The following is a 12,950-nucleotide window of genomic DNA, read 5'->3' as shown; positions in this document are numbered from 1 at the left end:
AAAGTTATAACCCTTTGAAAAGTTCACAATCGTTCATAAAAGTTAAAACTTTTCATAAAGTCGCAACTCTTCATTAAAGTCGCAATTTTGCATAAAAGTCGCAACTCTTCATTAAAACACAACTTTTTAAATGTCACAACTTCTGATAAAAGTCATAAATCTTTATTGAAGTTGCAACTTTTTCATAAAAGTCACATCTTTTCATGGAAGAGGAAGGCTAGTTTTGGAAATTATTAAATTTAAAAGGAAATTCTCGTTTGTGGTGGCGCCACGTAGGCGGGCTTAGGGTTCTCTTTTATATAAATATATGCTATCGTATGATATAATCGGCTCCACTCTGCTGTATGTTAAAGGAAATGCAAGAAAGCTAAAAGCTCGTGCATAGTTTGACACACCACTTTAACAAAAAGGCTTATTAAAGACAAAAATATACTAGTCTCTATTTGACTAAAATAATTTCTAAAAATAAAATAACTTGTCCTTGACTGAAGCGGAAAACTATAAGGCAGAAGTGGGAAACGAAAAGAATAAAAGGCTCTAAAAAATTTCTCTATATATAGTAATAACCTAAAGCCCCAAAATTGCTGAAGTATCCTTTGTGTTTTCTCTCTTTCTCTATGCATTAGTCTTTGAATTGCCTAAATCTTGAAAGTTGAAGGCATTATTGACAAAAAAAATGTCTTAATTCTTGAAGCTTGAAGGCATTTTCTTTGGAGAAAAACGTTTCATCTAGTATCTACATCTAAAGTAAGTTTATTCCTCTAGATTCATCTCCCTCTTCTTCATTTTTTAATATAATCTTTCATTTTTCTATGTGATGATTGAAAATTATGCGCTCTTGGGGATAATCATTGTTTTGTTAGCACCGAAAATGATAGTTTTGTAGGTAAGGTTGGAGGTTGAGGGTCAAAGAGGAGCTAATTGAGAGTTTATTTAAGGAATTTCTTAGTTAGGGTTGCATAATTTCTAGGGATACGAAGAAATATTTTGTAAGGTTGGCATTGTAATTTTTATCTATTAGGCGATGAATTAGTTGTATTTTTACCATTTATGTCTTTAATTTCAGTACCTAGTTTGTATGCTTTGATTTTGAATGGTTGTTTTTATTGTATTACATTGTAGTCAATTTTTAAGTTCTGACAGTAAAAATATTATATGAGAAAGAAAAAAAATTGTTAATTTATTAAAGCATCTGAAATTAATTTATTCATCGATGAGTAGCTTGAGGATTCGACGAGAAAGAAAAAAAATTGTTAATGAGCTTTGTTAAAACATCTGAAATATTCAGTAGCATTCTATTTTAATTCTACTTTCTCTTGTTGAAGTTTTTGCATTTTCTTGAACAACATTGACTTGAAACTAAATGTCTATCTTTGCTTTCAGTCAATATTTTGAATATCAAGTTATTTTGTGATCTATAAAGTTTTTATGAGTTGAATAGTTGAGTCTAGAATCCTTGAGTAAAATTCACTTTAAGAAAGTTGTTCAGAAGTAGTCGTATTATTAATTACTACGAGAGAAATTGATTTCTCTTAACACTCTATTGTTTGAAGTTCGTAAAATTTAGTTTGAGTGACTTCTATTTCTACTTACTTTTGATCAATTTAGTGTTTTTTTATTGGATTTTAGTTAAGTTTTCCCAAGAACTTTAAAAGTATGTGTGTCATATAATATACTTCAGAGTAGTTACCTTTTTTTGGTGTTTTAAATGTTGTTTGAATTGTTCTTTTCTACTAAAACTATGGCTGCATAATAGTTTCTGAAGTTACTACTTGTAGTACATTATTGAAATCTTAAGCTACCTGAAAACTTATGGTTGTTTGTCATTGTTGTTTTGTGATTCTTCATTTTAATTAGATTGTAAATGTTTCCTGAAATTGCTTGGATCCTCATGTAGTTTGATAAAAAAATTTGCTTATATCCATATTAGGATGATTTGACATGTTTAATAGAAACTAATGTTCATCTTAGTAAACATGTTATCCTAAATTATTATTCATCTAACTCTTACATATAATCAAAGGCTATGGCATCGAGTAAGTAATGGATGCAACTTACTAATGATCAAATTAATGAGTCCTACTTTATCGGGGTAGAAAATTTTTAAATTATGCTTTTCAAAGCGCATGAGAAATGTATGAAATACAATATCCATGTTTCAAATGTTGTAATACCACATTAGGAACATGTGAGACAGTCATACAAGGGCGGGTAGCCTCACGTGAGGTATATGCGACCAATGACGTTGGTTGAGCTTTGGTTGCCGGAGGTTGCTGGACCTTGTGGTGGTGTTGGATTTTGCAGAATGCCAAAGAAATCAAAGACAGTTATGAGTAGTAACTTTAAAATATGTACGCTGACGTCTGATTCTGCTTGAATGATGCACAACGTTAAAGTGGCGGAAAGAGGTTCACATAGCCGCATTTGGTGTTGATCTCATCGGAGTTCCCTTTATTCAAGATAGAGAATATTGCATATTCCAATTGTGTTGGAAATTTTTTTTTAGTAAGTATCAATCAAGTCTTCCATATGTAAATTTTGTCGCTAGTGCATGCATATAGAAGCTTTTGCCTGATACACAACCTATCAAAATCTTTCTTGGTCCATGGGATAGTGGGTTCTCCATTATATGATAGGTTGAGCATAATAGGTTTGTTTTTCTCCTTGATAGTGGTGTCATGTAGGGCCGTAATGAAGTTCTTCGTTGTAGAGGGAGCTGGAATGAGTAGACCAGCTGCTGGAGGGCATGACCATATCATCTATTCTGGAGAAAGTAGGGTCACAAAATAGGATTTCGGTTGGAGAGTATTTTAATAAAGTGTAAGGTATGAGACTGTCCAAACTCTTTGGGATACACAACGGTTAGGGATTCGTAATTCCATTTTGAAGGGCTCAAGTTCGAAATTTCTTGCACGTGAAAGCAAGGGGTTTGCCTTGTGGGTCAATCTCGCCACACCGGGCTTGCCTAGTGCGGTTACCTCTCCTGTGTGGTTTACGAGCTATTGCATAGGATCGGAGTTTTTATCCTGTTCTCATCCAAAGGGTAGAGGCTGTGAGTTTTCCTTTTCATAAAAAAATATAGGTATGAGACTTTTGAACTAATTCATTTCACCTACGCCCTAACACTGAACCTAACTCTAAAACCTACATCTTAATGTAGTTTCACTCAAGATAGTGCAATATATAAGCAAATTTGGCTTTCATGCAATGACTTTGCTTTTTATGTAACAAATCTTTATAATACGACCTAATTTAATTCTTCACATCTCACTTCCCCTGTAATAACCTATAATTAATTAAGGGCATACTTGTCATTAGATTACTTTTTTTAGAAAAATCAAAAATCAAAAAAGTCTTTGATTGTTTTTTGGAAGTTACTGCACACCCAATGTGCTTGGCCCATCTTGTACATGAAATAAAATAAAGGGGGAACCTACCTTCAAGTTTAAGGAGAAATGCTGAAGGCGGCAATTGAAAAAAAAAATTAAGCTGAGGTTTCACGTTCCAAGAAAGGAGCAGTGAACGAAAAAATATTCAAGACCGTGATTTATCAGTAAAAAGAGAGGCATAAGAGGAAGGTAAGTTTTTGAGTTTATATTATAGAATTATTTTTTATATTTCATGGCTATAGAATTGGGCTTGAGAATTGGAGAATCATGTGTTAAAGAAACAGCGAAAATGTTAAATTCCGAGAAATTAAATGAGTGCATTTAATGATTAGAATGTAAATTATTGTATTTTGACTTACAACAAAAAAAGGTTGGAAAGTAAGATTATTTTGGTTATTTGAAGCATAAATTTGAGTAATGTTGGGAAGAACTTTGAATGAATAGATAGTATGGTGGGTTAGTAATATAATGGGCTAACTGAATTACTCAAAGTATGAGAAAATATAGTTGACAAAGTGAGAATCAATCATGGTAGCCCGTGGGTGGGTATTTCAATTTGTTATGAATTAGCCTAAATTTTTTTTACAAGAGAATGATATAATGTGCTTATAGATCAATTGGAGGGAGTCATACGAATTTCTTGAGATGACAAGTTCGGTATTTCGATACAAACAGTGTGAGAAGTAATTTTATTACAATTGATAATTTATAATTTGCATGATCTTCACATGAATTATAAGTATATGTGTTTCTGAATATTTTGAACTTGCATGTGGGACAAGTCTTTTACTAGATATGATATTGTAATTGAGATGATTATTTTTTTACAAGATATGTTTATTGTTATTGAAAAGGTTTTACACTTAATTGAGAAATAGTATTTTGAAAGGTGATTTAAATGTTTTGTTCCATTTTGAAATGCTTCATACTGATTACAAGAAAAATATAAATGGGAGTAGACCTTGATTAATCCCGTAGCTAACGGCAGGATCGTTAGACCTTGTGCACCATGTAATTACTGATTTCTGATAAAGCCCTTGCTAGTGGGATGTGAAACTAGTACACCGTTACTGATATCCCTCAATTAGGGATCTACCTATATGAATATTTAACTTCTTCATGAGGAGCTTATTGTTATTGGTTCTTAAAGAGAAGGTCACTCTGATTACACGATTCATCGTTGGAAACCTACCAGATATAAGATTTGATATGGAAAGGTTTCTCTGAGTTTACTATTAATATTTATATTGACTTTGTTTATATGAGGCACACAAGGTTGAATATTGTTATTATTTCTGAAAGAGCATTATTTCATCATTATGATTATTGTACTTGTATGTTTTCTGACTTGCTCCTTGGTAAAATGGTTGTGGTTAAATATTATTATTCACTGAGCTTGTGTCTCACTCCTTGCTATATCTTTTTTTACAAAGAATACCGGTGACTTTTGTAAGGTATAGATCTTTTGAGTTGATAATTTCGGGTGAGCCCCACACTTGTTCTCGTGGATAAAAAACTTATTAGTTGTTATAGACATTTGTTGGAATTCTTAGAGTCACTCCATAGTCATTTCTTTTATTAGAAGTTTATGAGTATTCTTTAGTATTGCAAATTGGTGCCTTGTATGAGACTTATGTTTTGGAGTTTGAATTACTTTCTTTACTCTCCGAATACTTTATTGATGAATAAGGTGGGAACAAGATAAGATTGGTTGGCTGCGTCATTGATTTATGTTAAAGGTAATTTCTGGATCGGCCCCAAAAACAGCAGATACTTTTTCCGATTTTCTGTAGATTTTTGGTTAAGGCTTGCTTGGAACTCTTCTCCTTAGCGTCATTCATGACTCTAAATTGGGTCGTGAGATCCTCAGAGAATATGCTTGCGTCACCCATTTTGTCAAAGCAATGCATGACTTGTTAATCTTGTGTTACATGCTCCTCACACCACCATAAATCCCCAATTTAGATAATGGTATTCTTGATCATATCACATCTGGTGTAATTAGATGTAAAATGATTGTGGATTTTATTGTTGATTTTACTAGCTCATTACATACTTGTTATAGTTTCCTCTTTCAATTGCAAGTTTAAACTTTTTCAAATATTCTCTTTTTGTTGATATATCTCTAAAAGTTAATCTCTATAATTTAACAAGAAATATCTGGTGGAATTAATGAGGCTGCCGAGTTGATATATCTCTAAAAGTTACTCTTTACAATTCTCAACTTGTTTTAAGAAGATATGCCTGCTAAATTAGGATAAATAAACAAACGAATTTGTGTGTATTACAAAAAATGTTAAAGACTCCTAAATGTTTTTAGTTTTATCATCATGTGTGAACATGAAAATTCACTTTTAGTTTTATATTTAACTTTTATCATTTTGTTACCTTGACAAAGTAAGTCGAGGGTCTACCGGAAACAACATCTCTATCTCTATGAGATAGGGGTAAGGTGTGCATACACTCTATCATCGGAAAACCTCAGTTGTGGGATTACACTCTTTATATATGTTGTTGTTGTCAAACCTGCAAGTTAGTTTTTACTTGTGCACTAATTTTCAAGAACTGGTAGAGGCTTGATGCAAATGATAGTTGTGTTCTTTTGACACACACATCAGAAGGGAGCCAACATGGATAATACTAACAGGCAAAACTTTGTCAAGTTTCTAAAAAATCAGCTTGATCTATGGGATAAAACATGCTCTTTTTCACTTTGGATATGATTACAGAATTGAAGGCTTTTCATAAAGTTCTTACGTAGTAGTATTGGTTAAGTTTAGTAATGGCAAGTATAACGAGGTTACTTATAAAATGACATGTAAAATAGGGTTTATCTTGTGGTTGAGAAATTAATGAAGACTATATTCAAGAACTGAGATAATTATTTAGTCCCTGCCGTTTTTTATTTTGTTTTATTACCATTTAACTGCTCATTCTTCGGATATAGAATAGTCATCTTGTTTGCAAGATATGTTGTGTTGGTGAGGTTGGCTAAGGGTTTGGTTGACTTGCCTGTATGTTACTAGATAGGGTCTTGGTGGTAAATGTTGGTCTGTTGGTATTCATTTGTATGCCAATTGACTCTTCAAAACCTGAGAGTCCTACTACTATTTTTTGATTTGCAAAGAATGAGTATATTGGTACTTGATGCTGGAGAAATGTACAATTAGCAACCTTACAAGGAAGTCCTACTATTATTTCATTATTCACTTTATATTTATGTTCCTGTGCCCTTCAAACTGTTTGAGAATGCACTTGTGACTAGTTTTTTCTTTCTAATCACAATAATATCCCTTTGCGGTCCCCTTTACCAATTTTTATTTTATATCTACAAAATTAAGGGACTAAGCTTCAAAGCACCTCCATTAGTTATTGTTGATGCCTGTATTTGAACTAGTACCTGAAATTGTCAAGTTTGTTTCCCATTGCCTTTTAGTTAGTCGCACGTTCTAAATTTACTAAAAAAGAGGGTTGTTCGATTAAGCATCAACTTTGTCCTCTTTCCATCTATGTAGTATATCACCTAAAGAATATTTGGCATCCCATTTTGGAAATATGAATGTTCAACCTTTATTTGTATTTTCAGAAAGAAAGTATATTTTTTGTTCCACCCTAAATGAAACAAAGATTAAAAAAAATGTCAAGTACGATTTACGAGTAGTATTACTTGTTCACTGTATACGTTGTGAGCACTCTAGGACCTTAAAATAGGCACTTGTAGAATCTTTTATTAATAATCAACTCAGTAAGGCACTTAAAATACGTTCCTTTTCCAGCTACAAACCAGTCCTAAGGAACTACTTATTATGCATGATCCATCGCTCAGTCAAGGAGGTCAGATGAATTCCTTTACTTTTGCTGGCAATCAGTACCTAATGCAAAATGGAAATGCTGAGACCTTTATCTGCGAATCCAATGTGGTTATGATTTTCAAAGAAATCTGCCTAGTTTATTTTATTTTGTCATTGATGGATGCAATATACATAGTAGTTTTGATTATAGGTATAGATATATCTACTAGCATCTGTTATTTGAGACGATAATGAACATGATAATTTTTGTGAAGTAAATGGGTCAATATTAATGACTGCATCATTTAATTACTGCAGAAACTTGAGGATGAAGTGAAGGAGATTGGTCTTCAAATTAAACAACATGAAGATAATATCAAATTCTTACAGGGTCAGAATTTAGTTGTGTTGTAAAATGCATGTGCAATTTTAAGTTAATTAGTTGTGTTGTAAAATGCATGTGCAATTTTAAAAGGATACTGTAGTTATTTTGTTCTTTCAATAATCTAGAATATAATATTTTTATTCTGTCTTTTTGGGAAGTAAACAATCAAACATTTTTAAGATTTTCATATCAATGGGCGTCTTTCAAATTTCAAATAAATACGGATTTTATGATTACTTTTGCACTGAATGTTAGCCATCAGCTTGTTTTAGTGAGCTTAATATATTGTTCATGGGTTTAATGTTTGTATTGCCTATTTTAAAGAACTCTGTGTATACTATAGCATTCACTTAAACTTTTTTCTTTCCCTTTTGTCATATGCCTTTTCATTATTTCTCAATTTTAATGCCTTGTGCTTGTGGGGTATTGTAGCTGCTCTCGCCAAGACTTATTCAGCAAGTGGAGCTGGTTATGAAAATAAGGAATCTTCTAATGGGCAACATGAGTTGGAGACCATTGAATAAATCTTCACATTGAATTGTTGCCAGCTGCCAACATATATTTCGTATATGAACGACGTTATAGGAATTGTTGCTTTGCTTGGCAAGGTTGACGATGATAACCTCAGCAGGTGAGTTTCACATAGCATCCAGTAATTGCTGGCCTTTTTTTAAAAAATAGATAAAGAATAAAAAAGAAATGAGCTTTGTATGAGTCCACTTTCTATACTAGTCCATGTTCAAGAGGTTATAACACTTTTTCACTCTGTCCCAATCAAGATGACAATATGTGGCTGTATGATGGTGAAGACTTAAGACAAAAAGTTTAATACCTTCTATTATTTTAATTTTTCATAGGTATGCTTAGAATGATTAGGATTTGAATGGCGCAGATTAGGGTAGAGTGTTAGTTTGTATTTGAACGTTTTCTCGCTTTCTTGGGTCGTACTAAATAGTCCTACATTAGTTTGGTAATGAATGTCTAGTTTGCATATACAGGCTTGGGCAATCTTCCCCTCATGAGTTATATTTTGGGGGTTGACTTTGGCCCTAGTGCCATTTCTTTACCAAGAAGTAGGCAGATAATGGAAGTTCACTATACGAACAAAAAGAAATTTAGAAGTTCATTGTATTATGACTAACATTTGTATCTAAATCTCTGAAATCGTGGACTCTCTCAGAATATCTTGGGCTAGAAACCATGTTAGCAGTTGTTTGCAAGACGCATGATGGACTTAAAGCACTACTGACATCTGATAAGAAAGGTCCTACGAATACAAGTTCTCGTCTTCATGGAGTTGGATCTTCAATTGGGGGACCTTTGCACCGATATCTTGTAATCTGTCTTGAGAACTTAATGTTTGAGGTTATGATGATCTGTTCTTACAAATGCATCTCATATTCTTTAGCACTTCCTTACTTCTTATCTTTTTCATTTTTGGGTTATCATTTTAGACCATACACTGGTGAATTTATTGCTGATGACCCTAAGAGGAGGCTTGCCATAAGGAGGAAGCCTAGATACGTCAACAAGGAAACTTCTCCTGGTTTTCTTGGTTTTGCTGTCAATATGATTAATATTGACACTGCGAACTTATATTGTGTTATAAGCAATGGTCATGTCCTGAGAGAGACCCTCTTCTCTGGACTCGTCGCACAGTTGCAAGTATACAAAACAAGGGCAGACATGATGCAGGCACTACCTTTTATAACTAATGGAGACATATCATTGGACGGTGGGATCATAAAGAGTGGTTGTATATTTTCCCTAGGAAAAAGGTAAAGAGGTTTGTCTTAAGTAGTGCGTTTATATTCATAAATTTTTCTTCCTTCATAGTTCAACTTGTTTGTGAAGATACTTTACAAGAATTGATTGCCTATTACATGTTCATTTTTGAGTATCAAGTAATATACTTCATCTCTAACTGTGCGCCTGAACTGAGAAGTTGGTGTTATTTTGTGACCATGTTGCTTAACCGTTGTGGAGTTAAGTAGTTTGACCTTTCACGAACTTACTCTGTCAATTTGTATAGAATGGTGCAAGAAAGCATGTTCTTCCATTTCTTTCACTGTATCTACAGCAATCTTCTTCAAAGTAGTCTTTGTTATACTCCCTCTGTCCCTTTTTACTTGTCCACTTTTGAATTGTCACACCAATTAGGAAAATAATTAATGACATAGTGAGTTTACCATTTTACCCCTATTAATTATGAAGTGGATAAAAAGTTCTTCATTTTTCAAAGTAATTAGTCATTTAATTGTGGGTTTTAGGTAAAAAAAAATTGCCCTTTCTTGATTTGTCAAAATGGACAAGTAATTAGGGACAACTGTAAAAGGAAAATTGGACAAGTTATTAGGGACGGAGGTAGTATTTGTTTGTAATGTATTTTCATTTCAAAATGATTAACAAACCATATTTGAATTTTCTGGGAGTAGTGTCTTCAGGATTTAACACGTGTCGAGACTACGACACATTTTAGATTTACCTGAATGACTTTTGGTAATTATTTATATCTTATATCTTTATCCACTGTCTTGTGGGAGTTGTTTTTAATCCTAATCCTATGTTTATATATTACATGTATTTGATGTTGTATGTTTATAAACTAGATTTATTTGAATTAACAACACACTTTATTTTTCTTTTTGATGTGATCATTGAATGATCATACTCTCTACCTTCCCATAGTAGGGGCATGGATGCGTACACTCCATCCTCCCAGATCCACTTGTGAGATTACACTACATGTACTGGATGTGTTGTTGTTTGTTTGTATTGCATCACTAAATCATTTGGATTTTTTTCTTTCTCGTATTTACTTTTGTAAAGGGAAGTACAAATCAAATTTCCAAAAAGTTTTGGAAGGTCGTACCTACGTAAAAGCTACTTTAAAAGTGAGATCCGGATGAAGGAGCTGAAGTGGGAAAGAGTAAGATGTGTGGAAGATTTAGAGAGAGAGCAAACATTGCTGACGAATGCAAAGAACAACTTTAAAATAAGGAAAGAAGAGTTTGTCAAGTTTCTTTCACAAAGGTCATCCTATCTTTAAGGGTTATATACTTAAGTGTGTCTAGTTAGACTATACATGCTTGAGATTTTTTTACTTGATACTCTTTGTGCTTACATCCTTCTTTAATTGATTGACGATATCATTTGATAGTTGCTGATTATACTTGCAATTTATCATATTAGGTGAGAACCGTGCATGGATTAGAGATCCTTTCCCCTGGGAGCTGTTTAAGCTTGTGTTTGCTTAACTGTGCCATTTATCAATATTTTCTTTGAGCAGTCTAAATATCGATGTATATATAGGAAGTGAGATGCGAAAATAATTTCACGAGAAAGGGATGAAATTTGTTTTTATAGGATGCAGTAAGACTGTCCTTTTTCAACTGATCCTATGTATCCTCGAAAAGATCATGTTTACGTTAAAAAAAAGACTACCCACCAAATGCAGGATGGAACGATTTACGACTAGTTCTCTTCTCCATTCCTTTTGCCATCCCCCTGCAACTGTTAAAGAGTTCCATAGTAGTTTTTTGACAAATCGTCAGTGTGCACAATCTTCCTTTTACCTGCAAATATCATTCTCGATATCTGATGGTTCTAAGGGCGACCCTTGTTTTCTGTTTTGATGTAGTAAGTTGCTGGGCACTTTCACCCATACTTGGATTGTGAACAAAAATATACCATTCTTTATTATCACTAATTCTTCGGAATCTCATAGCCGTCTACTTTATTCTGACCACTAATGTAGTTGAGATGGAGACTTCTTCCATTTGCATTCACCATGTATAACCTACTGTGCATCTGCTTTGGAAGCAAATTCTGAAAGGAAACTGTGGTTACCCATATCATAGGTATTTAATCCATGAGCTTGTTTCCAGAAACCATAGGACCACTTCCTAATATCTTATAAATTGGGCAGCCCCAGAAAGTTTTCGTGGAAATTGCATGCCACACACATGTTCAAAATATCATTTTAAGATGAGTCAAAAGATTCATCAATATGAATGGCTCTTTCCTTTGACAAACTGTTCCTTCTTCTTTGGAGGTGCTAATAGAAATGATCTTTTTATGCATATCTTAATCAAAATACAGAATCTACTGACAATGTTCTAGCATGAAGGAGAAATCGTGGCAAAGGATTTCCAGAACTTCAACTGATGGCTCGAGATGTATTAGCTATTCAAGTAGCTTCGGAAGACGTTCTTATTGCAGCAAGGATTCAAATTGGAGATCATAGGCATTCACTAGCAGCAGATAGCTTGGAGATATCGGTATTATTTAGAGATTGGTTTAATGCTGAGAGAAGAAATTTTGGTCGTGAATCACTACCGACCAAATTTCAAAGGGACATTTATGAAATAATGCAAGATTATAATGAGAATGACAGTGAAGCAATGGAGAATTTATCTATTCAACCAATTCGCGATCATGTTATTAGAGAAATGTTAAATGATTTCAGAAAAGATCTCTATAGTAGCATCGACTATTAAATTTATATGTTTAATTGTCTATTAGTATGAGTATGATAATTTGAGAACTATTTTAAACAGAACCAATCGTAGAAGGTGCCTATGTAGATTAGATCTTTTAATACTCTACTAATATTTTTGTAGATCAAATTGTACTATCAAATTAATATTAATAAAAGTCTAGGCTATTTGCCTTAATTGTTTTTATTATTGTCTTTAAGTAATTTTTATTATTGTGAATTAAACTTTTATAACGTCAAAGTTAGATTTTTAAATTTTCATACTTTTAAATTTAATATTTTAAAGTATAAATATAAAATTTTATGTTTATATTCAATGTTTCAAACTAATATTTACATTATATATTTATAATTGGAAAGATTGAATTTTACAAACTTTCAAACTTAAAACTTTAAAGTTTTATAAAATTTCAGACGTTGAAGTTTAAAAAGTATAAATAATTAACTTTAAAAGTTTGAAAAGTATAATTTTTAAACTTTAAAACAATAAAATTTTTAACATTTAATTTATTTTAATTAAAAAAATTAATTTATCCCGCCCAGTCCCGAAATTCGGTCTGGTTTGGTTCCGTACCGGTTCACTAGCGGAACGGGACGGGTACATGTATAATTGACCGGAACTACCCGTACCGGTACGACTCTTTTCCGGGTGGTTGTTCTCGGTTCCTTGCTGGTTCAGATTAATACTGGTCCGACAGTCTCGATTTCGGTTCGTTTCCAACCATTGCAGCCACTACCTTTTATAATTTATGGAGCCATATCATTGGACGGTTGTATCATAAAGAGTCCTGGTATATTTTCCCTAGGAAAAAGATAAAAAGGTTTGTATTAAGTAGTGCGTTTATTAGATTCATAAATTTTTCTTTCTTCATAGTTCAACTTGTTTG

At 32.9% G+C, this 12,950-nt stretch overlaps 1 protein-coding gene across 1 annotated transcript; it reads left to right on the top strand.

Moving 5' to 3' along the window:
- Positions 1-589: 589 nt before the first annotated feature.
- On the top strand, positions 590-12,137 carry LOC104646362 (protein DEFECTIVE IN MERISTEM SILENCING 3-like). The gene is made up of 4 exons (XM_019212711.3): positions 590-747; positions 7,499-7,571; positions 7,998-8,196; positions 8,746-12,137. The coding sequence occupies exons 3-4, from the start codon at positions 8,181-8,183 to the stop codon at positions 9,345-9,347; spliced, it is 618 nt and encodes a 205-aa protein (XP_019068256.1). The 5' UTR covers positions 590-747; positions 7,499-7,571; positions 7,998-8,180; the 3' UTR covers positions 9,348-12,137.
- Positions 12,138-12,950: the final 813 nt, after the last annotated feature.

The sequence above is a fragment of the Solanum lycopersicum genome, chromosome 3 (assembly GCF_036512215.1).
Source record: "Solanum lycopersicum chromosome 3, SLM_r2.1".
NCBI lineage: Eukaryota > Viridiplantae > Streptophyta > Magnoliopsida > Solanales > Solanaceae > Solanum > Solanum lycopersicum.
This window is presented reverse-complemented; position numbering and strand designations above follow the sequence as displayed.